General features: G+C 51.1%; 1 protein-coding gene across 9 annotated transcripts in view; it reads left to right on the top strand.

The window, feature by feature from the left end:
• The first annotated feature begins 6,351 nt into the window (after window positions 1-6,351).
• Window positions 6,352-25,430, top strand: part of NCOR2 (nuclear receptor corepressor 2) — a 160,423-nt gene continuing 141,344 nt past the window's right edge. For all 9 annotated transcript variants that reach the window (XM_057422080.1, XM_057422085.1, XM_057422086.1 and 6 more), the window contains exons 1-2: window positions 6,352-6,558; window positions 18,724-18,851. In XM_057422080.1, the coding sequence (XP_057278063.1) occupies window positions 6,454-6,558; window positions 18,724-18,851 (233 nt within the window). In that variant the 5' untranslated portion in view covers window positions 6,352-6,453. The remainder of the gene's footprint in view (window positions 6,559-18,723; window positions 18,852-25,430) is intronic.

A 25,430-nucleotide genomic window follows, 5' to 3' on the forward strand; every position in this document is an offset into this window, starting at 1 on the left:
TCCATGAATGGCCTGTGCATGGATCCAAATCCCACCTCCCTTTTTCTGCAGTGTGGGTTTCTTTCCGCCTGTTTCTTGTCAGTATCTTTAATTATTGAAGTGTCCCTGTTGGGCACTGGGACTGCAGTCAGTAGCTGTGGGTTGTGTGTGGCCGTGTGCATGCTGACTCCCTCCGCTTCCCAGTGGAGCAGCATGGAATGGGTTTGCAGGGCTGTGGGTGCCCTGGCACAGGAACAGCGATGCTGTTGGGTAATGGGAGCAGCTCTGCCATCACATCCCTGCTGATGAGCTTGCCGTCCAGACGATCCATGGGTTGTTTCAGCTGCAAAAAGCAGGAGACCAGGAGATGCTTAAGTTTGTTTAATTTATTAGAAGGGGAAAATTCAATAGTGGGAATAGGGAAACTGAAGGGAAAGGTATGTTAAGGCAGGGTTTGAAAACCAGTCTCAGTCCAGCCATGCTGATGCTGACCTGCGACTGGAGCCGTGGCCAGGCTGGCACTCGGTGTGTGGCTCCTGTATGTTAATAAGAGGATGTCCCTGCAGCTGGAAGTGACAGCCGAGCGCTCCTGCAGAGAAATGGGTCAGTCTTGTTCATTTAAGCACATATGTACCCTCTGGGAGTTGTCACAAGGTCACTCGCAGCTGCTTTGCCGAGGGCTGGGAGGTAGTTAAACTGTGTGAAATCCATTGCATGTCCTCATCTGACCAGGGCTGTCCGTGCTGGGGCTGGTGGTGCAGATGTCTCCTCTGCTCCCAAGAAACCAGATTATGCCACTGAGAGTGGGGATCTGGACGAGGGAGGAGTTGAATGACACAGGTAACATGTACTTTCCTATGCCAGAAGCATCAGTGTCATGTCACTGCTGAGAGCAGCCTTTGGAAATGCAACCGGGAGTGGGGCTGGCAGAATCCAACCCTCTGACCTTGCTCCATGGTGCCAAACGCTGTACACAAACGTTGGCAAAGGTTATCTCAGGGCAGAGCTAAACATGGGTCCTGTGCCCAAAATAACTTGGAAAGACTGGAAAGGAGAAATACAAGTTGCAAATCCTGCTTTGCCGCTTCGGGCAGTGATAGGAGCAGGGCAGACGAGTCACCTTTCATCAGGAATCAGAACTGGTTCTGCATGGAGCTGTGCTGTGGTGGGAGAGCTGATGCAGCCTGGAGGTTTCCAGCAAACCAGGACGAGAGACTTCATCTCCTGAGCTTCTGCCATCCCCTCTGTGGCTTTAGGGACTCCTTGTACCTTCTTACAAGGGTAACAGCCTGCCCTGGGCAGCTCTGTTGCGGTGCTGCAAAGCGCCTTCTTCCTTCAGATCTGCTGCTGTAATGGCTTGTGCATCTGCACTGCCAGGCAGGCTGGGAGATTAATCCAGTCCAGAAGTCATCAGGACAAAGGAGAAGAGGGAGGAGAGCTGGAGAGGTGCTGCCAACGGGTGAGCTGGGGAACAGGGCAAGAGCTGCTTTGGGTTCTGCTGTTTGAGGTGCACCTGAGGAACCAGAGGGTCTGACCATCGTGTGTAGAGCGCTGCCATCCAGCTTTGCTTTCATACACTTCCGAAGCAAGAAACATGCATTAAGATCACACACAGGTACAAGCCTTGAGCCCTGGGGCTGAAGTAACCTCTCCTCCATGTCACAGGGCTCAGGATGTGCCTGATCCTTCTTGTTGACCCTGTGCTGCTATTTTAATTTAAAACCTCTGTGCCCCGCTGTGATTGAACGCTACTGTGGGTTCCCAGGCTGCAGACACTGACATGGTCGTCTTTGTCGTGTTGAATAGAGCCCTAAATTTATGGCAGACAGCCTGCTTTCCTATTGAAAGGATTTAATAGATACAGTACATACAGATATTTGTGTGTAGTGTCAACTGTCTTGGAAGAAAATTTCACGCACATATTGATTAGACAAATCCTTTACTGTTAGGTTGTGGTGCCTTTCTTGGGAATGTCTCTTTACCCATTTTCATCATATCTTAATTATTTTGGCTTCCACTGGTCCTTTAAAGCAAGTGTGGGTAAACCTCATAAGCGCTGTTCAGGCCTGGTTTTGATCTAGAGCTGTTTGGCAATGTCAGTGCTGTAACTGGCCGTGGGTCGGCTGCTGACAGGCAACACGCTCTTCTGCTGTGCTGCACACAAGTGTGTGACTGGAAGCACCATGGGGTGGTTGGTCCCTTGGAGGTTATAGTTTGGTATTAATTAAGCATTATAAATACAGGTCTCCTTCACTTGTATTTCAAACTACACAAGGTGACTGGAGGATATGCACCGCTTTGAGGAGGAAACTTGTCGTGTACTTAACATTGAGGTAAAGATGACTTAGCGTGTCTTTCCCCTTGCATCATTTAAAGTAATTAAACGTGAGATTTATTTTCAATCCTCTTCAGTTAAATGTGCCCTGGTGAGTGCTGGCAGCGTTTTGCTTAGTTGCCTTAGTCGTGCTAGTTACTGCCTTTCAGTGATGTCTTCTGCAGTCATTTTGTGGGCTACCTCCTAACGTCTTCCATGGTATAGACCACAGGTTGAGTAACATTACTCTGGATCTAAACAAGCTGTTCCGTTCATCTTATTTCAGTGTGTCTTTGCTTTAAAACCAGTTTGTTTGGCACTTGAGCAGTGTGTGTTCACTGGCGTCTGTAAATCTCTTCTGAGGACGGATGAGCTGGTATTATCTGTGAGCTGGGAGTGTCTTCTTCTTGTCACCTTTCAGACAGATGAACTAAGCCGTGGGGTAATTATGGCTAATGGCCTGTATTTATATCGTGGATATAAATCCTCCCCTGGGAATCCTGCTCTCCCTGAGGAGCATGGCGCTGATTGGGAGGGTTGGCTCTCACTCTGAAGAGCAACAAGTGTGTTGAATGATGATAATTGGTGTTTTTGCCACTCAACTTAATTGCAAAGCCTTACTTGAGACACGTAGGGGTTTTGCATGGTCCTGACTGTATCAATGCATTGCTTTAGCTGTGGTCAGGATGTGTACTAAAGGACTCCCACAGAGGTGTACAGCCCTGTGTCTACCTGGTGTTGGCTGTGACCTTGTAGATGACCGTGGGGTATCATGAGCTTATCTGTGCCTGTCATTCAGGGTGGACACAACTCTGCTTGCCCCCATTAGCACAGGCTGTGCCCAGGTTGATGTATGCTTGTCAGACACTAGGGCAGCCAGGAGACCAGGCAGAGCTCCTCTGTGTGCAAGCGAGCCTGCAGCAACTTGCCATGGCTTGTAGAGTGCTTTCATGGTGTAAATTAGGGAGAAGAGGTGATGGGGAAATGATTTTAGACAGTAAATGGTACATGAAGAGGAGAAACAGAGGAGTAGGGAGGTGGTGCTTTGCTCTGTGGAGCAGGGTGGAGGTTTTGAAGACTCTGGCAGTGGGGCAGGATCCTGGGAGTCTCCCATATAGGTGGAAATAAATGGGTGCAGGAGCCTTTTGGGCTCTGGCTTCTTCATGTTGTAGCCCTGGTGCTGCGTTTGCTGGTAACCTCCAGCTTTCTCCTGTTCCTAATCAGAGACTGTAAATCTGCTCATACCTAGTGCTGTAATGGCTAACACAGGTCTGTGGATAAAACAGTCTCTGATGGAGACTCCAACTGGGGAGGGTGTGGGAAATACTTTTCCTGTGAGACAATGTCTGTTCCTCATCAAAATCAGTTGAGGAAAAGTAGGAACCAAACAGTTCGATCCTAGAGATTTAAAGAGCCTGGCTGCACTCTTTGATTTCCATTAATCTGCTCCTATTGTTTGTGTTCCTCCCTTAAGAGTAATTAATAAAGGGCTGTGGATGAGGAGGCACCCTGGGTTGTTTTGCTGGGGATAGATGGCCAAGCAGCACCAGCACATCCCCAGCAAGATGTTATGCTCCCAGGTTGCTCCCCAGTGGGAGCACCCACAGCCCTGCTGCTGGCTGTGCATTGACCGTCCTGCTCCCCATGGGAGTGCCCCAGTGCTTCAGTGACCTCATTTGGCTCCAGCCCCGGTCCAGCTGCAGTGGAGAGCATCCAGGGCCTTAGACTTGCATCGAGACCTTGCTGGTGGTGGTTTGCAGGTGTGGGGATGCTTGGGCAGTGCTTTGCCTGTTTGCAAGCACATGAGTTTTTACTCTTGGCTTTCTTGTTGAGGCAAAGGTAGTTTGTTGCCCTTGGTAAGGAAGAAACCTTGCTTTGTCCTGCTAGTGTGTGGTTAGTGCACACCACCAGCACAGCATGGTCTGGTACAGGAGGGTTTTGTTGCCCCCTCTGATTTCACCCCATGTGTGTGTATCCTTCTACCAGAGAGTGAACTTTTTCTTGCTGCAAAGAAAGAAGCATAAAAGCTTTTAAACTGCTTTAGAGCTTGAAACCGTGTGGCTTTGCACTGAGTGCTGAGGTTTAAAGCTGAACTGTTGATCTGAGGAGTTTAAATAGAGAAAAACCATCCCATTACTTGCACTGTAGACACCTACCACGGCATGGTCTCGTCCATGTGCTCAGCTTCCAGAGAAGCAGTTGGTTTGCTGAAAGCTGTCAAGGACTCTAGGACCTCCAACATGGAGTGTGTGTATATACATGTGGCATATGTGTGTATATATATATACACACATATATACACACATATAGATAGATAGATAGATCTCTACATGTGCTAATTAACTCTTGGGTGGCCTCAAGCCAAGATGTCCAAGTTTGAATCTGTTATTAGGAAAGTACCTTGAACTTCTGCAGATCCCAGCAAGCTTTTGAGAGCATCGTGTTCGCACCCTTGGTGCTGCAGGGAGGGTTTGCCCCTGCAGGAGCACACATGGGCTGCAGGAGAGCTGGGAGGAGGGTGGTGGTGTGTCCCTGCGGGTGAGCAGAGCGGATGTTGAACCATACGTTCGTTGCTCCTTGCACAGCCCCAAGCTCTGGGTGGGAATCAGCCATTAAAATCCCATCTAGTCAGAAGCAGGAGGGGAAGTGGGGCAGTCACACTGGAAGTGTAAATACACCCCGGCTGCCTTCTGGGTGCCTCTGAATTCCCCTGTGTGTGCTGGGGCTTTCCTACCCAGGGGTGGATTCACCGAGCGTGCTGAGCTCCGGATGGGGACGCTTTCACTGTGTGGGATGAGGTCTGGCTGCTCCTGGGATCGGGGTGGCAGGTGAGGTGTCCTGGGGCTTGGTGATGATGTGTGGCTGCAGGGCTGGGGAAATGTGGTTGTCCCCCTTCTTCCTGCATTGAGAACCAAACCCAGCTCTGTGTTTTCCCATCTGGAACCTGGCAAAACACCTTTGTCCAAAGAGGCTGGGTTGGCCCTCACTCAGAAGGAGCATGGAGGCGTCTCTGCACATCCATCCTCCTTAGGTCTAAAGGAGTGTTTGCTGGAAAGCGTTGTTTTTGTAGAGCTTGTCCTCTTTGTAAGGTCTTCAGGCTGTTCCCATCCTGCTGTTGCAGCTCTGTCTGTCGTGCCCAGCCTGCGGGGACCGTTGCCTTGGTTTGATGTGATGCTTGGCTGGGGAGCAGAGCGTGGATGCTGAGCGAGGCAGCCCTGTGCCTGCCTGCAGCAGATAGCAAGTGCTTTATCAGCACGGGCTGATCTGTGGTCTCACAGGAGGAGCAAAAAAAAAGTAGAAAAAGAAAAACTTCCTCTTTTTTTGCTTATGCTTCTTTTTTTTTCCCCTTTCCCACCCCTGCTTGGGTTTTGTCCACACCAACTGCTCCTTCAGTTGAAATTGCGTTGGTTCTCTGTGCAAGGGACCATGAGAGTGTGGGGAGAGGTGGCACTGGAAGCTTCCTCTGCTGCTCCTGGTGTGCTGGTGAAAGATTTAGAGACTGCCCCAAACCTCCCAGGCCAGGCTGGATGGGGCTTCCAGCAACCTGCTCTAGTGAAAGATGTCCCTGCACATGGCAGGGCTTGGAACTGGGTGAGCTTTAAGGTCCTTTCCAACACAAACCACTCTGGGATTCTGTGTGCGAGAGTGTGGATGGGGAAGGGGATGGGCTGAGGAGGGATCGTGCACCTTTGGAGCTTTTGTTGAAGTGCCAAGACCCTAGGTTGTGGTTTTGGGAACTAAATCACCCCCAGAAAAATGGCTGTCTTGAAGAGACATGGAGACATAGATCAACAGGGCCCAAATGAATTACAGGCAGTTTGCAGGTGCTGGGGAAGGCTTTCCAGGGCAGTCAGGTGCGATGGTTTGGGGATAATCTTATACTTGGACTTCCCTGTGGTGGGAGTAATCCACAACAGAAACTTGTCAGTGATGTTTGCCAAGCGGAAAGTGGGACTACTGGAGAGTTGAGGGCACTCAGGTTTTCATGGTCACCCAAGCCTTGATGCTCGGTTGTCTCATGGGACCGTGGTTGACTGAATATTAACCTGCCGCTTTCCTCTTTGCTTCCAGTTGTGTGACGTGGACAGCACACACATGATGCCGAGGAGCTCTCGCCTCTCCTAATCCTTTGCCGGTGATTTGGAAGCAGCCCTTCCGAGATGTCTGGATCCACGCAGCCCGTGACGCAGAGCTGGCGCGCCGCCGAGCCGCGCTACGCGCCGCACGCTATGTCCTACCCGGTTCAGATCGCTCGACCACATGCGGTAAGGCAAGAGGCTTTCCTTCCCTGGCCTCGTGGGGCAGGGGCTGCGTGGCACATCACTGTCATTGGGGCTGTTATGCAGAAATCAGGCCGTTTCCGTGCCTGTGGTATGGGATTTCATCATTCCTCTCTTGTGGCATCCTCTTTTGTTTCTCCATATGGTGCTTTCATATTTTCTCGCCCTTTCCAGCCTCTTCCTGGTGGTGCTCATGGTTCTCTGGCTCATCACTGCTGAGCACCCAGGTCCATTTTGTCTTCCTGGCAGGAGCACCCTTGGTTGGATGCAGCAAACAGCTTTGGGGGGAAAGGGGAAGGTGTAATCTGCATGGAGCAGGAGCACTTGGCCTCCAGCCCTCTTTGGCATGGCCTTGAATCACAAGGGAATGAGCATCCTCTCCTGTGTGTGGCCTTACCACAAGCCTGGTCCTTGCTCCTCACACCCATGGGGGAGCTCTCCTCACTTCCATACAGATTGAGGGGGGTGAACCTGCTCTTCCATCAGGAGACCTGTCCTTCTCTATGTGGCATTCCTGGCTGGTGGAAGCAAGAAGAAAACTGAGCTGCTGTTCTTCCATTTTATCCTCCCCCACTTTTTTCCCTCCTCTTACCCTTGACCTCTCGTCTCCTCTTGGATCAGTGCATAAGCTGATGGTGATTTATTGCCTGTGTTTTGTTGAATCCACTGAAGCTTGCACAGGTTAATTCACCCAGATCGAGCCTCTCGTCTGCGTGCTGTGTCACTCACACCTGTGCTTGCTCATCCTGAATGGTTGAATGTTTTAGGTTTAAGCCCTTAACAGAAAAACCCCTCTCCTTAGTGGAGAGCTTTAGTCAGCTCAGGCTGCTTAAATGAATCTTATTAGGTGTGGAGTGTGGCACACACTGGCAAGGCTGCTCTTTGGAGCTGCTTCTTGGTGGGTTATAGTGAGGTGGCCACAGCAAGGAAGGGGCTTGTAATACAAGTTAGTGAGGAGACCTTGTCTCGGGGTTGTGTTTCTGACAGTGATGGCTTCTGAATGGTAGAATTCCTGCTGTGATGATGTTAGGGTTTGACTTGAAAGCTGGAAACCCATGGAGTGACTGCAGAGGGGTGGAATTCCCTCATCTGCCCTCTTCAGGCTTCAGCAGAGCGGCACAGGGAGCAGAGCTGGAGCTGGGAAAGGCTTTGGAACAGAAGTGTTAAGGAGGGCGCAGGACAAGCTTTTGGCTGCCTCAGCTGGCTCATCCACATCGCTCAGGGCCTGCGTGCTTCTGCACAAAGAAGCTTTTCATCCAGGCTATGAGACATGCTGACCTGGTTCCATTTATGGGAGCTTTGCTTCCATCAGAGCAAGCGTGTTTGTTTGGGAGGTGGGACAGAACGAGAGCATTTGTCTCAGAAAGAAAATCAAAGTTCTCTTTTTATGGGAGCAGGAGGAGGATGTGCCCAGGTGAGGGAGATCTGCAGCTCTTGGTTTAAAAACGATCCCAAGAAACCTCAGTGCCCAAAGTGAAGACTGAATTTAGAAGAGAGTGAAAGGCTCCTGGCCTTGGGGTGCTGAGTCCTTGTCTTCTGCAAACCCCACTTGCTTTCCCCTTAGTGTCAGAGCAGGATGAACCAAGCGGGGCAGTTGTTTGCAGGTCAGATGGAGCTCAGGGTTTCTCCAGCCTGCCCTGCTCTCTGACTAAAGTGCACACTGGTTTTATCCTACCGTATCCATGTTGGAAGAAGCTGCTGGCGTTTGCTTCTAGAAGCTATTTTTACAGCCACATGTAATCTTCCGAAGCCTTGTGACACCTTAGAGGTGTCTGGATGCAGGAGGGGGCTGAGCTGGGATCTGTCTGGATGGGAAGCTGAAAGGCTCCTCTTGTCACAAGTGTGCCAGCCCCACATGAACCTCCCCTTGCCTCTGCTGGGGAGGGCAGGCAGAGCGTTCCATGAAGCGTGTCCCTGCATGATCTGCCCCGCTGCTCTCAGCTGTTGGCAAACACGTGGCTCATGCTTGGCAGCGCCATGGGCTGGAACCCGGCCATGGCTCTGGGGCTGGAGCTGATCTCTGGTGGGATTGCTTGGGAGAGGAGAGCCCAGTTGCTTTGAAGTTGCTGCGCTGTTTAATATTAAAAGGCAGTGGTATTTGCTTGCGTGTCTTGGCCAGGTCAGTTTTGTCATGGGATGTGTTTGCACAGTGAGAGCTTGTTTGGAAGAAAGCAAGAGAGGCCAAAACCAACCTGACACCAGCGTGTCTTGCATCTGAGTAGATCCTGGTTCTGGTTTGCCGCATTCCAAGACATCCTTTCCTGAGAGCTGGGAATTCGTCTGCCTGGGGATCCTTATCCCAGCGGTGGGAACGCCCTGGGTCAGCTCCTGGGGCTGAGCGCAGCAGGGCTGCGAATGCTGTTCTCATATACATACATGATCCCATTCCAAGTGTGGCGGTCGCGCCCAGGGATCGGCGCGGCAGGAATGCCGAGCCCAGAAATGAGCCGTGACGTTATTTTAGGCTCGGAGACACTTCATGAGAAGTGATTTAAAGGATTGCAGCTGTTTGATTTCACAGATGAGGCAAGTGAGAGGGGATGCTGTGGAGGGGCAGGAGGCGGGGGGAGCAGGCTTGGGTGTTTTTCTTTCCCCATTGCATAAACCCCAGGGGAATATCCAACAAAACAGGGGAAGAGATGCATTTCAAATGAATAAGCAGGAATGTGCTTTGTGCATATGGGCACCATCTCCCAGCAGCATTCCAGGTGTTTCTGCTGGGTTTGGAGCTGGCAGAGAAGAGCCAGGAGTGGTCAAGTGAGGGTGTTTGTTGCCTGGTTTCACTCTTAGGTGTCAGCTTTGGGCAGGGCTGATCCATGGCTCTGATCCAGAGTGAGCTCTGATGGGTGATGCAGCGAACTGGCTCTTCCACAGGGTAGGTTGGTCCTCAGCTGTGTGGGGATGTTGTCATCCTCTTCCTCCTCCTCACTGAGACGCATCTGGTCCCAGGGATGTGGAAATGGTGTGATATTTTATAATGGCCTTCAGTATAATTCCATCTTACCAAGAAACAGCCAGTGAAAATAGTGGATTTTTGTGTTTTTAAAGGGAAGAAGGAATCTCGGTGGAAAGGTTCTGCTTGATTTGACTTTCATTACCTAAAACTAAAATCGCCAATAATCATCAGTTTCTTCTTCAGAGCACTGAGTGTTTCTTGATCAAAGTGCAGGGGAAATGCTTTTGTTTTCCACATTCATTAGCTGTGCTGACGGGTGCTTAGTTGGCCTCTGTCATGTTCAGCTTGGAAACAGAACAATTGTTTGAATGCTCCATGACCTTTAGCTAAAGGTGAAAAAGCACATTACTTATGCTCTTCCCCTTCTAATGTGTCTGAACTTAATGCTCTCTCAAATGAAACTTTTCCATGAAGGAGATGTTTTCAGGCAAGCTGCAGGTATTTTCTGTAAACAGATCAATTCTCCCGCATAGCACATGGACAGAAGGGTTCCCTGCTCTTCCTCCTGTGTGGAGCCAGTTTCTTGCTGTGCCCTCCTTACCAGTCACCCTTCTGTTAATTCCCTGACCTTTCAGAGCCACAGGAGTGATGTGGCTTTGGATACAGGCTGGGTTTCCAAGAGGGTAGCACCAGCTGCGGGAGATGACAAGGGTCAGGGCACACAGCTTCTGTGCCAAAACAACTTCTGCTTTCAGGGTGCTTTAGTGTTTTACCTATTAGAGATCCTGAAGAGGTTTAGGGGTTGGTAAGATTGGAGTGTGTGCACATGCATGTGAAATTGGTGCTCCATCATCGTTGAATCCCCTCCCTGCCAAACGAGGTGCTCTGCATGCCTCCTGTTTGCCCCCATTCCCTGCACACACTTCAGGTGAGATGAAAAGGTGAGCTTAACCCTTCTGCTCCAGCTTTGAGACCATGCTTTCTCCAGTGCCCGGGAACAACTCTGTAATTCCTTCATTAAACTCCCTGTTTGCAAACCAGCACTTGTGCAGGAGCGTCCCAGCCCATTCACTTGGCCTGTGATAAATAACTTCCTTGTCTGTCTGAACCAGAGACCAGAGGTCAGTGCAGCCTTGTGTGTCGATTTGGTGTCCTAGCCAAACGGTGGCCTGGGGGGAACCGAGTGCCTTCCCTGCCCAGGCTCCTCCTCCCTGCAGGGTTTGTTAAACCCAGCGTCCTGCCCTGGGAGGTGCAGTGAGGAGATGGGAGCTGCTGAGGTGGCAGGAGCTCGCTGCTGCCCGCAGTGACACGGTCAGCGAGGCGATGCCAGGTAAGCCTGCAGAGAAACAGTGTGTTTCACATTACAAGCGCCAGGCACCTTTGCTGCTGTGTTGGTTTTCCTTGGAGTCATGATTCGCACTCATATGTGCTGGAAGCAAAATGCCAGCCTGTGTCAGGGCTCCAGGAGCATGCAGAGCGGAAGAGTTTACAGTGCACCACCTCCGAGCGCAAAGAAAAGCCTCTGTGCCAGCTGCACGGCTGAGCCCCCCCGCATGAAACACCCCCTGGTTCGTGCCAGGGATTCACATCCCGAATCCTGCCTGCTGCGCTCCAGGGAATGTGCTAAGGAATGACGGGAAAATCAAAAGCATCTCTTGGAAATAGTGACTCCGATTGGGTCTGTCACGAGGACTCAGCACAGTCTTGCTCCTGAGCCTTTCCAGAGAAGGATTGCATTAGCTCTGAGAGGATTTGGGAAGATTGGCTTTCTGCTGTGGGACTGGGAGAGCAGGGAGGTGAAGGAACAGGACAACTAATTCCCTACCCTGGGGTCTCTCTCCCATTGCCAAGAAGGAGTTGGCTTACAGCAGTTTGGATTTAAAGCTCATTTTCCCTATGATACACAGCCTTTATCCAACACAGTTCTTTTTCTTCAAGCTACTGTAAACGTCCATAATTGCTCATTAATCTCTTTTTGGATGGGATTTGATGCAGGGGGTGATGCTTTGCATTTGGTTGGTTTCAAGATTATAAATCCACAGGGAAAGAAAGAACTTTTGCTGCGTATGTGGTTTGGCAGAGGTAGAGACCCACTGAAAGCACTTTTGGAGATGCAAAGCCTTTGCCTGTATGCCTGATGCACGTTGTCTCACCAACCTCTGGAGACACCTTCAAGACTTGGGGGCCTTTTGTTGGTTGTCACTGTCCCCACATTTGTTCAAAATGCTGAGCAAGCCGGGTTATTTGACCTGAAGGATTTGCTGCAGAGGGATAAGGAAGTGTAGGAGAGCTGAGGAGGGAATGTGCAAGGATGAAAGGGGCCTACACAGACATGCGGATAGGCTATGGGGGTTGTGTGTGGTGGGAGGCGGTGGGGGGCTGCTGCAGAAGAGATAGGATGATGAGCAAAATGACTGCGTGCTTGTAGGGTGGAAGTGTTGAGTTGGTTGTGTGAGGAGCTGCTCGCCCCACGTGGGTGTTTGTGACCACAAGTGACTTCAGGAAGCGCAGCACCAGGCGTGGGGAGTGGAGGAAGGGCAGACGGGTCATTCCAGCTCAAAGGCGCCTGGATGTGACTGGGACACGAGTCTTGTGATGGAGGGAGGCTCAAAAGCAGCACTGTAATGGATGTGGTGCTGCTCTGCAGGCACCTCTGGCTGGGGGGGAGAGGGCTGGGGCTGGCTCCAGCACCCGGCTCTGGTCAGATGACTGGGAAGCCACAACAGCCGAGAGCTGTCCCACCGAGACGTGACTGCTTCTCCATGAATGGCATATTCAGATGGCTCAGCTAAACAGCCCTGCTTTGCTCGAGGGGCAGGGAGAAGGGTGTCAGGAAGGATGCGTTGCTGTGCAGCTGGTACAGATGCTAATGGTGCTGGCAGCAGACGTGGCCTCAGCAGAGGGATGGCAGCAGGATCAATGCCTTCCAAGAAGGGGCCACGTGCAGTGTGGTCACCTCCTAAAACAAAAGGCCAAGTCAGCAGCTTCTGAGAGATGGATGGCAACGAGACTGCATTGGAATAATAAGGGCATTTGTCTTTTCAGCACATGTTGTATCCCCGTAGGCAAGATAAAATGCGTGTATTCAGCCAGGTTTTTATTACTGACCTTATCTTCAACAGTGGAGCTGATTGTGGAGGAGTTCTGATTTGTTTTATGGATTATTTTTTCTTTCCTCCTTACATCTGCAGCGAGCTCCTCCCAAGGTTCTGGGGAGGAAGTTGCGCAGACAGCAGTGTACTTGTGGACAGCCTGTTTTGATCAATAACCACCTCCTTGATGCTTCAGTGGGAGGTTTTCGGTAGCAGGGGATGGCTCCTCTTTGCTGAGGCTGAGGGCAGTGGGCTGTATGCAGCCCGTGCTGTGTCTGGACTGCCTGAAGTAATGCTCTGCTGAACATTCCCCTTTCCTCTTACCTGAAATGGCTTTGGGAGAAATGATTTTCTCCAGGCAAAGGCTAAAAAGAGCATTTCTTGGTCTGATGAGCAACTGCTATGCTGCCAGTGCCAAGGGGTATCCAGGCACCGCATAGCTTTTCCTTTTAGTGCTGAAATAGGTCACGCTTGCTGCTGGCAGGGGGAGATTTAAAGCAACACCTTTTGTCAAGGTGCAGAATGTGTAGAGCAGTGGTGGGGACCATCCCCTGTCTCTGGCAAAGCCACTTTGGCCACTCCACCTTGGACTGGAGATCTGGTCTGCCTCTCTGGTGGCACTGATTGCGGGCCTGGTCTCCTGCTGCAGCCAGGGTTGCACTGAGGGGCCCAGGCAACGGCTTATTGCACAAACTCGTTGCTGGATGGTCCACATCCCTTGCAGGCGTCATGCTGAGATACGCTGCTCCGTGCTGGCTGCGTGTTCTGGGAGGGTGGGAAGCTCAACCTGCCATGTGCTTCCCAGCGGAATAGAGTGGATTTGCAGTCCAAAGCTGTGTGGTCAAGTCTTGGCCACTGTGTTGGGTCACTCTGGTTTGTGTGTCCCTCCCCTCTGGCCATTGTCATTGTATAGGGAATAGCTGTGGCATCAGGAGTGCAGGTGTGCTCTGAGATGGGGAAACACCAGCGGAAAAGCAGGAGGAAAAGGATGGAGCACGTGGCTGGTGTGGGCGCCGCTCTGGGCAGCGCTGTTCTTAACCCCTCTTCTCTTGGGAAGTACCAGTGGAAACCAGGACACTGGGGCTGAAGGTGAGCTGTGGGGTAGAGCAAGGTCCCTAGATCCACCACAGCCAGTGGAATGTTGTTGGGGGGACCAGAGGAATGTGGGACATGCACTGTAAAGTGCCCAACTCTGGCTCTGTGTTCCACCAGTGCCATAGTGTGTGAGGACACCAACCCTGCTGCCCTCACCCAATAATTCCCTGTGGTGGCGAGGTTCCCATGCAGCACATGGGCTGCTCATCAGCAGCAAAACAGGCCAGGCAACCTCTTCTGAAATTAGATAAGGGACAATTTATCAACAGTGAAATAAACAGGGATGCACTAGTGAGCATTGGTTTTTGCTCAGTAGTGGACCACACCATTAGCAATTGGCCTCATTTAAACTTAAATGCTTGGGAGTGCTTCAGCAGAAATAGCACGTTGTTAAGAAACGCAAACTATTCGCAATCCAGCGCTGGGCGAGCTCCTCACAGTCCTAATCCTTGGTGGAGGTGGTGAGGAGCTGGGATTTGCTCCTCGGTGAGCGTGAGCAGTGCCCTGGCCTGTTTGCCTGCGTGCGAGAGGTGACAAGGACAGCGTGAGGCAGCGGCTTGGAGCTGTGCCCGGGTTGCTCGGCAGGTAAGGGGTATCCTGCGCCTGATGCTGTGATTCGAGGCGGTGCTGGTGCTGGTGCTGGTGCTGCTCAGCTGGCGGATGTGGTGGGACCCCGGGAGCACTGCTGCTGGCGTCACTGCACAGCAAGAGCTGATGGCTTTGAAGCGGAGCTGTGCGCACCAAAACCTGGCGGGGAGCTCCTGGCTCTGTGCTCGGCTGGGGGCGTGGTGAGTGACAGGGGATGGATCCAGTACTTGGGGCTGCTCGGGCTGTGCTGCAGGTGCTGTTCTGGCTGTGCTCCAGGTCTCCATGGGTTTGCTCCAGGGCTGTTTTCCAAGGAAGCCAAAAGCGCTGGGTGTTTGCTCTTGTTTTTGTGCTGGTGGGAGGAAGAGAGGAGGAGCAGTTCGCTGTTCTGTTGCAAGACCAGCTCCAGGCTTCCTTTCTGCAAGCTTCGTGTCTCTGGGGTCTCTTCCTTGGGGGATAATTCTTGCAGCTGTGGGAATGCCATCTGGATGCAGCAGTCAGTAGATGCCTTATTCGTATGGAGGTGCTGGAGCTGGGAGAGCAGGGTCAGAGCTGCTGTTGCCTGTGGTTTAATGTTTGGCTCCATGCGTTGCAGGTCAGTGCATCACTTCCAGCATCACTTTCAAACCTGCTTTTACTCCTCCTCATTGGAGGTCAGGCACCCTGGGCTGGGCACCTGCAGGCAGGGGAAGGAGAAATGCAGCACACCAGCAAGTGCACATGTTCAGAACGGAAAGTGAGAGGCAGCAGGGCTGTGAGCAGTTATTAGTTTAGTGTGGGGTTGTGCTCGGGGCAGGGGACAGTGCAGAAATGTTGGAGGCCTTATGGTAGGTGAGGCAGCAGGCTGGAAGCTTTTAGAGCTGTTAAAAAGGGGCTGAAACCCAGCAGGGCTGGTTTTGTGTTGCTGAGAGCTTTTCTGTAGCGCTGCATTCAGCCTCCTGGCTTCAGCCAGTTTGATTAGTGTATCTAATGAGCCTGATAGACTCGGGTTATTTAGGGTCAGAGGATTTACCAGGAAGGGGAGGAAGACTGCACTCTCAGTGTTCCAAAATCAAGTAACACAAGAAGACCTTGAGGCTGGGAGGGCTGTCACTGAGCAGCACCCCCAGGCAGGGGCAGTGTGGATGTGCCCAACCTCCCTCATTGGGTGCAAAGGATGCTGTTGGCTCCTCTGGCTGGGCCCAAGAACCTCTTCATTCTGCTACATCAAGAAGTGTGTTATAATGAGGCTGCTTTGGGCTCTTCAGCATCTTTTTTATCTAAATCTTGGCTGCATTGCTCTGCCGGGTGATTTATGGCACTCTTGGTGTCTGTCTCTGGTGATGCTGCTTGTGCCGGATCAGCCCAGCCGGTGGTTAGAGGGGACACAGTTCCCTTCACCCAGGTTATATTTTGGGAAGCTGCTGTTTTATCAGGAGAATAAGGTCTTGATATTGAGACTTCCAAAGTGATTTTGATTGCTTTGCTTTGGTTTTGTTTTGGAAACATTCCCACTCCTTCACCTGAGGAAAGAAGCTTAATTTCTATCAATGTAAGAAAAAAAAGTGCTCATCTCTTTGCATCTCTCCCTGACTGCTGCAAATCCTCCTTCCAGCCCCCTAAACCTGTTGACGTGCCAGAGCCCCTGACTACCCATGGTCTTTCTGCTTCCTTAATTTCTGTTTCATTACATGTAGTTCTTGCTCTGAAAAGGAACAACATGTACCTTGGAGCTACAGAGGTTTTTGGTTGTTTTATTTCAGGTCTCTTGCAGGTGCCAAGGGTGCACCAGAAATTTTAGGTCAGGATGGGGAATAAATCCCCTTTGTGTGCTTTGGTGGTGGAGAATTCACATGGAACCCACTGGACGCTGCTCCCTCGTGTCTGCATGTGGAGGGCAGCAAGGTGCCTCCCACCGTATGTCTTCAGAACACTGCTAACCAAAACCAAAGCCTCTTGAGTCACAGAATCATTTAGGTTGGAAAAGACCTTTAAGGTCATCGAGTCCAACTGTTAACCCAGCACTGCCAAGTCCACCAGGCAGTTCCAAAGGGAGCTCCTGAAGCTTTCCAGCATCTGTGTTTGAAAAACACAGGCATAGCTCCCAGTGCCATTTGTTGTAGTAACTTGGTGAGCCATTAATGGACCTACGTCCTGCCAGGGCTCCTGTGGCTCCTTCGACGGTTCATGACAGGGCACAGGGATTCACCAGTTTTAATCCTCCTTGCTGATTTTTAGGTTACGTTTTCTTCTGGTAGAACCAAACCCTGATGTGAGCAGAGCAGAGCAGGTCACAGTGAGGTGGGTGGTGGCTGGGAAGGCAGGAGCTGGTGCTCACCAGCACTGCCCTCAGTGATGAAGCCGCAGGGGCACATCTGCTGTCCCAGCCCATGGCTAATAGCTGGGAATAGCAGCCTTCCATATCACTTCAGGCCATGCCAGCAGGCTCTGAGCTCCACCAGCAGTTTTCTGATGGGGGATGAAGAGGAAAACGCAAAGCTCAGCTGAGTGTGGGTAGGAGGAAAAGGAAGAACAGATGGTTCTCGGGACACACAAGAGCCTTCTCTTTCTTTTCTCAAGGGCACAGCCGTCGAGCCTCCCAGACGGGTAATTCTTGTTTGTACACCCACAGCGGTGATGGTCCTGGTTGTGGGCCTCTTGTGGTGTCTCCGCAGACACGGTGTGTTTGGTTTGTAGGTGGATGTCAGGAGCTGCGTTGCCATTTTTGTTTTGAACCAGGACGAGTGTGAAGGTGGGGAAACGCTGTAGGCAGCGATTCTGCTTTGGCTGTAAGAGCTGATAGGCTCCTTCACTCCACACGTCTCAGTTTGTCCCACCATTGTTTGGACCAATGGCATATTCTGTCCCCCATGGATAGAGCCAAAGGAGAAGCAGCATCACGGGGTAACATCCTCCCTTAACACCTGGATTTACACCAGTGGATCATCCCCATGAGGATGAGTAGATGCTGTCCCAGTAATGCCCTTCTCGTGTCGCAAGAACCTGTCTGCAGGCACCCCTTGCCCCAGAGGCTGAGGTCTGGACTGGCCAGGCTGGAGGTGGAGACCAGGAGCGTGGGGCTGGCAGAGGTTCCTGGTGTTTCCCAAGGTTGGTGAGAACAGAAGAGCAGCACCCACGCTATTGCCTGATGCTGGGAAGGAATGAACCTGATCCCAAACACTGGTGCACTTATCTAGGCGTATGGAGAAGCGATGTCCATCAGACACCACCGTTCCCCTTCCTCCTCCATTTCATATTTGTCATTTCCAGCTTTTGTGCCAGAGAGCTTGAATGTGGGGTAGGGAATCTGCCTTTCCTGGCTGCCCTGTACTGAGTGCTTACAACTTCTGTTTTCCAGAAAGCTCCCATGCAAACATCTTGTTTTACCATCTAGTGGCCAGAGATGTTGGGCTTTGATATTCCCTTTTACTCCTCAGCTGGAGGGGAGCATGGCATCCAGTGCTGGGCTGCTCTCCTCACTTACCACTTCAGAGAGGGGGTCACTGGGGCTGGTTCTTGCTACTTAAGCCCCAGAATCCTTTCTTTGCTGACCATGCACCTCGCTGGGGCACTTCTGCTTCCTTAGTGCTGGGGCATGTCAGTCTTCATCTGATCAAATAGTATCAATTGTAGCTGTTAGGGCTGTCAGCCCTGCCCACACCCCCAGCTGCATGGGGTGTTTTATTTATTGGGGTTTTTATTTAGGCCTTGAAATACCTCTTTTTGAGGGAATTGGAGCTTTCTTCTTCTGGTTGAGAACTGTTCAAAGCAGACTCCCAGGTGGGATTGGTTCTAACATAAACGTGTGTCAGTGTTACCAGGGATATTCTGTGGCAGGGCTTTCCATGCCCCTGCCGAAGGTCTCAGTTAATGAGATGATTAGTCTTCTGGTCAAGTAACTATCTGCAAATAAAAGCTAGGAGTTGAATGTAGCTGCTAAAATGCTGTTGCTGGATTCAGTCTGTGGCACAGAGCAGGAGGGATCCTTATTTAATTAAAATCAGGAACATACTGTACTGTACTCTCTCAGGGTCAAGGAACAAAAGAGACGTACACACAGTAAGTAGCAAAGTGTCCTTTCAAACCCCTTGAGCTCAGCCCTGGGGAGCTGTGTTTAAAGGGACACTCTCAAGATAACATTTGTGATTTCTCCTTTTCTCTCTTTCTTTCCCCGTATTGCTCTGTGGATTGATGCTGAAAGCACCCCTCTGCCTCTCAATTTTCTTCTTACCTGTTCTTCATCAGGACTTTTGGATGCCAGAAATCCCTGTGTGCGTGCCCAGTGCCTGAGCTGACACTGCTGGGGTCCCCAGTTAAAAGGCTGGAGGCAGGTTGGACCAGGGCTGAGCTACCATCCCAGTACCATTGCAGGACTGGGGTTACTGGGAACCCCTTGGGAGGGGGAAGCACTGTATCTGTATGCTTTCTTCTCAGTTATCAAGGCTTATGCTTGCTTGGAAGTTGCCACCAGCCTAACGAGCTGTTGTGTGTTTGTTCCCGCAGGACGTTGCGCTGTTGGAGTACCAGCATCATTCCAGGGATTTCGCTTCCCACCTCCCGCCGGGGTCTATCATGCAGCCACAGCGGCGGAGGCCGTCCCTGCTGTCTGAGTTCCAGCCGGGCAATGAAAGGTACCAGCTCCCTGCTTCCCCTGGGATATGGGCATCCCGTCTGCGTTAGGCAATGTTTAGTGCAGCGCTGTGGTGTGGAGGAGAGCTGTGAGAGACCTGGGCAATGTGTATCAGTACGGACTGTGCTGAGCCTTTGTGCCAGTTTAGCTTCCTTGTGCTAGTGCCAGTGGCACCTTTGGTTTCTTCATGCACTTTAAAGGCATCCTAAAAACACCAACAAACCCAGCCCTCTCACTCCTAGGGAGCTATACATTGCTGTAACTGGTTGCATTGGCTCTCCTAGAGTAGAAAATAAAGCTGTGTGGTTGGGTTTGGGCTGTGGCTCCCGAGGCCAAAGGGAGGAGTGAGAAGAGCTCATTTCCACTGCTTGTCTCCGCTTCCTCTTCTGCTGCTCTTCCTCCCTGCTTTCGTTGGCTTTGTTTCTCTTCCTGCATTCCCTGCACAACTTTCTCTGAGCAGATTTTTCCTGCCTGCTCTCCTCACAGCTCTCCCTGTGTCCCTGTTTTCGTTCACAGCCTCCCGTGGGAGGCTGGCAGTGTTTTTGGGTGCTACTCAGACGTCTAAGTGCTGTGTGGCTGGAAATGCTGTCGATGCTTTCACCACAGGGGCTGATCTCTTCTGAAGGCCATCACTCTCACTCTCTGTTTTGTCTCAAAATGCTGCCCTCACAGTTTCTCTTCTGCATTTGATACTTAGTGGTTTTGGAAAAAAAATGGCCTGGAAGCAAAATAAGAGCCTTATGCAAAGCATTTTTTGATGCTTATTCCTTAGTTGGGCTAAGAATAAAACCAGTGCAGAGTCAAGAGATGAATCTGGTTCTCTAAAATCATTACTGCTAGGGGAGAGGAGAAAGACCTCAGGGTGCTGGATGCATGAGGGCATAGCTGCAGACAGGACCCTCCTTTCCTAGTGGCATGGATTTGGTGCTCGGCAGAACACCCTGGGAATCTGGAGGCAAAAAGCAACCTCCAAAGTTAGTTTTGCATCTGCCTTCCTTGATGTGCTCTTCTGGATTGTGCCTGTGGCACCTGCATGTACAAGAGGGTAATGTCACTTCTGATGTTGTGTAATTTATTGCAGCGTGTTACATTGCTTTGCTTTGATTTCTCAGTGCTTTGATTTCTCAGTGCAGAGTAACACTGTTAACTTGGAAGTGGGTCAGGTTCAGCTAAATCTGGGGGAGACGGGTAAAGAGAACCCAACAACATATTCCTGCCTGGTTTTGCTTTTCACACCACTTACGGTTTGCAACATGGAGAACCAGTTCTGCTCTCCAGTAAAAGGAAGGTTTCAAGGTCTCAATGTGCTATTTCAAGTAAATATATCTTGGTTCTTCCATGTAACTAAAAAAACCCAACTGCAAGCCCTGGTGTCTGCTCTACCACATGCCAAGTGTGCTGTGGTCTTCCAGGCATCTCCCTTTGGCTTACAAATGTTTCAGACTCTCCAAACTTATTTCTTGTGTTGACAATCACATGAATGTGGGTAAATGTTAATTGAGGTTGTCAGGTCTTAGATGCACATCCAAATGCTTCCCGTCGTTACTTTGCTGTCAACCTGCATGGTGAAGGTTTGGCATGCTATAAAAATACCAGACTCAACTTATATTTCATCCCTTTAACCTGTAACATCTGAAAAATTGAACTTTTGCAAGAGCTATGCTGAGTAGTAAAGCTAAAAGTACCATTGAAGTTCAGCCCAGGTGGCATCAGAATGCTGGGGTAGGGACTCATTAAAAATGGGGGCATCTGGGGTGCAGGTTGGGGGGGTGTCTGCAGACATTGTCAGTCCAATGTAATTAATTATTGAAGTCATTCAGACTGGGAGGCGTTGGGGCTGGGGAGGTGTTAGTCTGTTTTGCAAAGCCAGCTACTGATTCTGAGCATCTTTAAGCACTACACTCAATCTTTCCTATGGGGACATCTTTGTGGTGTGAGGATAGTGCTTGGGGTGGTGTAAATGGAGCCTTTAGGGTGCTTGGTTTGCTCACCTGAGGGTTCCTCTGGTGCTCAAGGGTGAAGATGCTGGAGCGTGTGGATCAGGGTGGGTTGGTCATCAGTGCCCACCCCAAAACATGGCTCTGGCTTTGCTGGGTGCAGAGCGAAGCCTGGGCAGGGGAGGGTGGTGAAAGCACAATCTCTGCAGCTGAGTCCCCTTGGCACATCTGTAAGCACTTTGGCTTTGTTCCTGGGCTGGGATTGATGGGTTGGAGCAGAGGCAGCTGGCACTCAGCATGAGGGCTTGGGGAGGAGGCAGTACCTCCTTTGACCAAAGGCAAAGTAATGTCCTCAGTGTGGGCGCAGGAGGGTAAACAGGGGGAAGCACAATGTCTGAAAGGTAGCCCCTTACCATGGTTCCCTGCCTGATACCCCCCCCCCCCCACTTGGTACACAGTGGTGGTGGGTAGGAGACAATCTTGCCCTTGAATCTTGTTTCAGTGGAGGGGGATCAGGCTGCTTGATCCCACCTGCCCCGTGGTGGCTGCTGTTCACCCTGGAAAACCATAGGGATTCACTTTGTGCTGGTTTATGGGTTTGTCCCCCAGTTTGGGCAGATCTTGCTGTCTTTGCATGTGGTGTTTGAGATGCAGAAATCATTCACCCTTGCTTAGGTTGTTTTCCTCCAGCTTTGCAGGTGTTGTGTCTCTCTGGCTGCAGTTTTGCTGTAGCCTCCAGGCAGTGGTTAGCTGTGATCTGGTGAAAAGGGAGCACGCAGTGAAGTGTTTCACTGTGGGCACAGTGTTGTAGGGATGAATCAGGTGTTGGTGGCAGAAAGCTGCTGAGTGGTCACTCACCAGAAGGAATGGGGTGCTGAGATGGTCCCACGTTTTGGGGCTCCCTGTGCAAGAAGCTTGTTGGATGCCAGGCTCAGGCAGCTGGATGTCCCCTGGGAGAACCAGTTCCTGCAGTGTCCCACCATGGTGGGCTCTCCTCCCTTGGGGGTGATGTGCCCCCTGCTTATCCTGCATCCCAGTTCTGCAGGAGGTGCTGGGGACTTGGCAATAGCCGTTCTCCAAGTACTTCAGCCCTGAGAGTCATTGTCACCCCTTGGTGGATGGGTAAAGACTTGAACTCCCTGTTGCAGCAGTTCTGTCTTGGAAGAAGGCAGGAAAACTTGAACCTCTCCAATGTGTCGCTGTAGGAAAGTTGGCTGTGTCTGTCTGCAGGGATGTGCTGCTTTCCTTGATGGTTTTTTTGGTAGCAGGCTTTTTCTTGGAAGGATCCACAGACTTCCCCTTAGCTCGCTCAGCTGTGCCAACTGGACTGCAGGAGCGAAGAGAAGTATTTCAGGCTCTGCTGTTGGTACAAGTTGTACCATGAATACTTGCAGAGGAATGTCCTGGCAAGGTGACAAGGATTAGGGTTTTTTTCATTCCCTCTCTTCTATATATATATATATATTTTGGTCCACAAAAGAAGTGAGGAAAACTGGGTTGAGTGTTAAATGGCAGGTGCCAGCGGGGTGAGGGCTCTGAGAAATCAAGGAACTGTGTTTTCCTGACTTCTCATACGTGTTAGGATTTTCAAGCGAGGAGTGCTGGGGTGGATAATGGCTCCTCTGGCAGAAAACATGGCTGGAAATAAGCGCTGTGCCTGTTAACACAGTGTATTCCACCTTCATCCAGAGTAAGATGAGTCACTATTTTCATAGGAGACTGTTTCCCACTTTGGGAGACCGTGCTCCTTTTCCAGAGCCTCTCTGCTTAGCAGTCATGAGGAGTTTGCCTGGTGCTGATCCCAAGTATGACATTTAGGATACGTTAAGCAGCTGCTGTGTTTCTGCAGCCATCCGCGATAGTTATGTGCAGCATAGCATGAGAGCAGGGCTAATTACTGTGCTTACTGAATGTGATGAATCCTGCTGGCTGGGGAGCACTGGGAAGCCAGGGCGGCGTTCCTGGCCGCTGGAATCACATGCAGCTCTTGGTCTTCATCTGTGCTGGGCCAAATGGCACCAAGTGCTCCCGAGTTAACAGCGCGGCCGGTCTGGTTTTATTTATGGTCTTTAATTAAGTTTCTGTGGTTAAAGGTGACCCTTTCCTCAGGAGCCAGCAGTGGTGCAGTGAGGTCCTGCAACCGGGTGTCTGTGGGTCTGTTCACACTCAGAAGGGTCTGGGAGCTGTGGGTTTTATCCCTCCCCATAAATGAACATGGGAATACAGTGGCTGGAAAGGGCAGATGCTGCTGTGTAGACACGTGGTGACAAGCCTTGTCTTGCAAGAGGCCTCTGCTCTGGTGGAGGCTGACGGCGTGTCCATGGGTGGCGTGGAGGGTGACCGGGGTGCCACAGAGATACATGAAGATGTTAGAGTGGGTCAGTGTGGTGAGGGGAAACCTGGGCTGTGCCTTGGCTGAAGTGAAGCAACTTTCCCATGTATGATCTTCATCCAGATTTATTGTGGGAGAGGAATGGTGATCATGGCACAGTTTGGGTTGGAACCAACCCCCTGCCATGGGCAGGGACACTTCACGCTAAACCATGACACCCACAGCTCTGTCCAATGTGGCCTTGAGCTCTGCCAGTGATTGAGCATTTACCACTTCTTTGGGCACCCCATTCCAGTGCCTTACCACCCTCACAGTAAAGAACTTCTTCCTTAAATCTAACCTGAACTTCCCCTGTTTAAGTTTAAACCCATCACCCCTTGTCCTATCACTACAGTCCTTGATGAAGAGTGATGTAACATATGCAGCAGGTATGTCTCTGAAGCCATTAGTTCAGGGAGGGCTTCCAGGACTACCAAGAAGGCTTTCCTATGGGGCTCCAAGTTTTGGGTGCCTGCGGAAAGCATGTGGGGCAGCTTGTGGAGTGACACAAGTACTCCTCCTTCTCCTCTTGAGTGAGGCAGTGCCGTTGTGTGGCAGTGTTAGAGCTTCTGTTGGTCCTGCCCATGAATAATTCAGGCTCCCTGTATGGGGATCTTCCATATGCAGGTTTCAAATAAAGCATCTGCTCTCTTCTAAATTGCTGTTGGCTCTGAAGCAGTTGGCTGAGGGGATTGCATGGGGTGGCTCAGGCACAGAGACCTGCCCTAGTGTGGGGATGCACAACCAGAGCATCACAAGAAGGCATGAGGGACCGTCTGGTCACAGGCCTTGCAAGGACCTGGAAGTCCTTGGTGAGCTGAGCATCCTGCTTGAGGCTGTCCCACACCTTTGGCTTGGGAAGACTCAATCCTGCTGCTGGCAGACGTGTCTGAGGGTGTGGGAGCTGCACCTTCCCCACCCAGACAGGGTGTTCTTCCCATGGATTCCTGTTAAGTCGTAATGGCTTTTCTCCCTCTCCACCTGTATGACAGAGGGAATATATCAGCTGGCCCTGTAGGTGTTTTTCTAGCTGTCTGGTGGCAGGTTTGCTCCTACAAACCCTCCAGTTTCTCTCTTTAACAGGTCTCAATTTGCCCAGTCTCCCACTGCTGGCTATCATTAACTGTAAAGGGGTTGCTGAAACCTCTGACAGATCTTAGCGTTGGCTATAAATAATTCACTTCAACACTAGTGGTTTTCTGTATTACTTGCTCTCAAAAGCATTGTATCATCTGTCTGTACCTGTGGGGGCTGGAGACTTATAACAAACCTGGTTTTGGAGACAATTTCCCACCAAACCAACTCATCCAGAGGAAATACACAGCTCTAGCCAGGTGATTGTTGTGGTTCTGGTTCCAGGAGACAGACAAAGGCAGTTTTCCAGCCTGGTTATGATGTTTGGCTCCAGGATGTAGGGAACAATATTTGTGGATGGGAGGAAAACTTAAAACATGCCCTTGCTGGGAAGTTGATGGGGGCAGACTCAGAGTTACTGCTGTTGCTTTGTGCCCTTGGTGCAGGAAGCAGTTACTCCTCTTGCTGCCGCCTTCTGTTGCTCAGCTGATGGAGAGATGGGGAGGTTTGGAGAGCAAGGGAGGGCTGTGCTGCTCTGAAGAGCCAAGCAGTGAGTTCCTGAGGTGCATTAATGGGGTGGGGAAGTCCTCTTTGGCTTCTCAGTGTTTGTATTTGTCTATTTCCCTGTGATTTGGCTTCAGCAAAGTGAAGATGATAAAGGTAAGATGCATTTAGATCTCATCAGAGCTGCTCTTACGAGCCCCCAGGGCAGCTCAGGGTGTCTCATTTGCTCCTCTCTCCCAGCAGAGATGCTCCTCTGTATGTACCCAGCTAGCACTCAACCCCCCTTTTCCAGCCCATCTCATACTCTGCTGGTTCTGGTGGTGGTATGGATGTTTTCTTGGATTCCATTGCCTGCTGGAGTGAGCTGCAAGTGCCCCACACTTCGGATTACATCTGCTCATACCTTCCTAACACGCCGCATGAATCTGCTGAGGAAGCTGCCCCAGTGAATGAGTAACGCAACTGGTAGGGTGCGATGAGTGTCTCAGATTAGTAATAACCCAGAGGTCTGATCTTGGGTTGTCTTGGTCTTCTGGACTGGGACCTGCCCAAAGCAGAGCTGTACAGGGATGGATGGAGGTCAGGGCAAGCCCTGGGCACCCAGCCTGGTGCGTCAGCAGCGCTCACGCTGCTTTCAAGTAGTTCAGTGTTTGTGGCAAAGGACTGCGGGTGAAGACCAACCCGCCCCACTTCG

This window comes from Pezoporus wallicus, unplaced genomic scaffold (assembly GCF_028554395.1).
Source record: "Pezoporus wallicus isolate ANWC-B61680 ecotype Strahan unplaced genomic scaffold, APGP_CSIRO_Pwel_v1 contig_12728, whole genome shotgun sequence".
In the NCBI taxonomy this organism is placed as follows: domain Eukaryota; kingdom Metazoa; phylum Chordata; class Aves; order Psittaciformes; family Psittacidae; genus Pezoporus; species Pezoporus wallicus.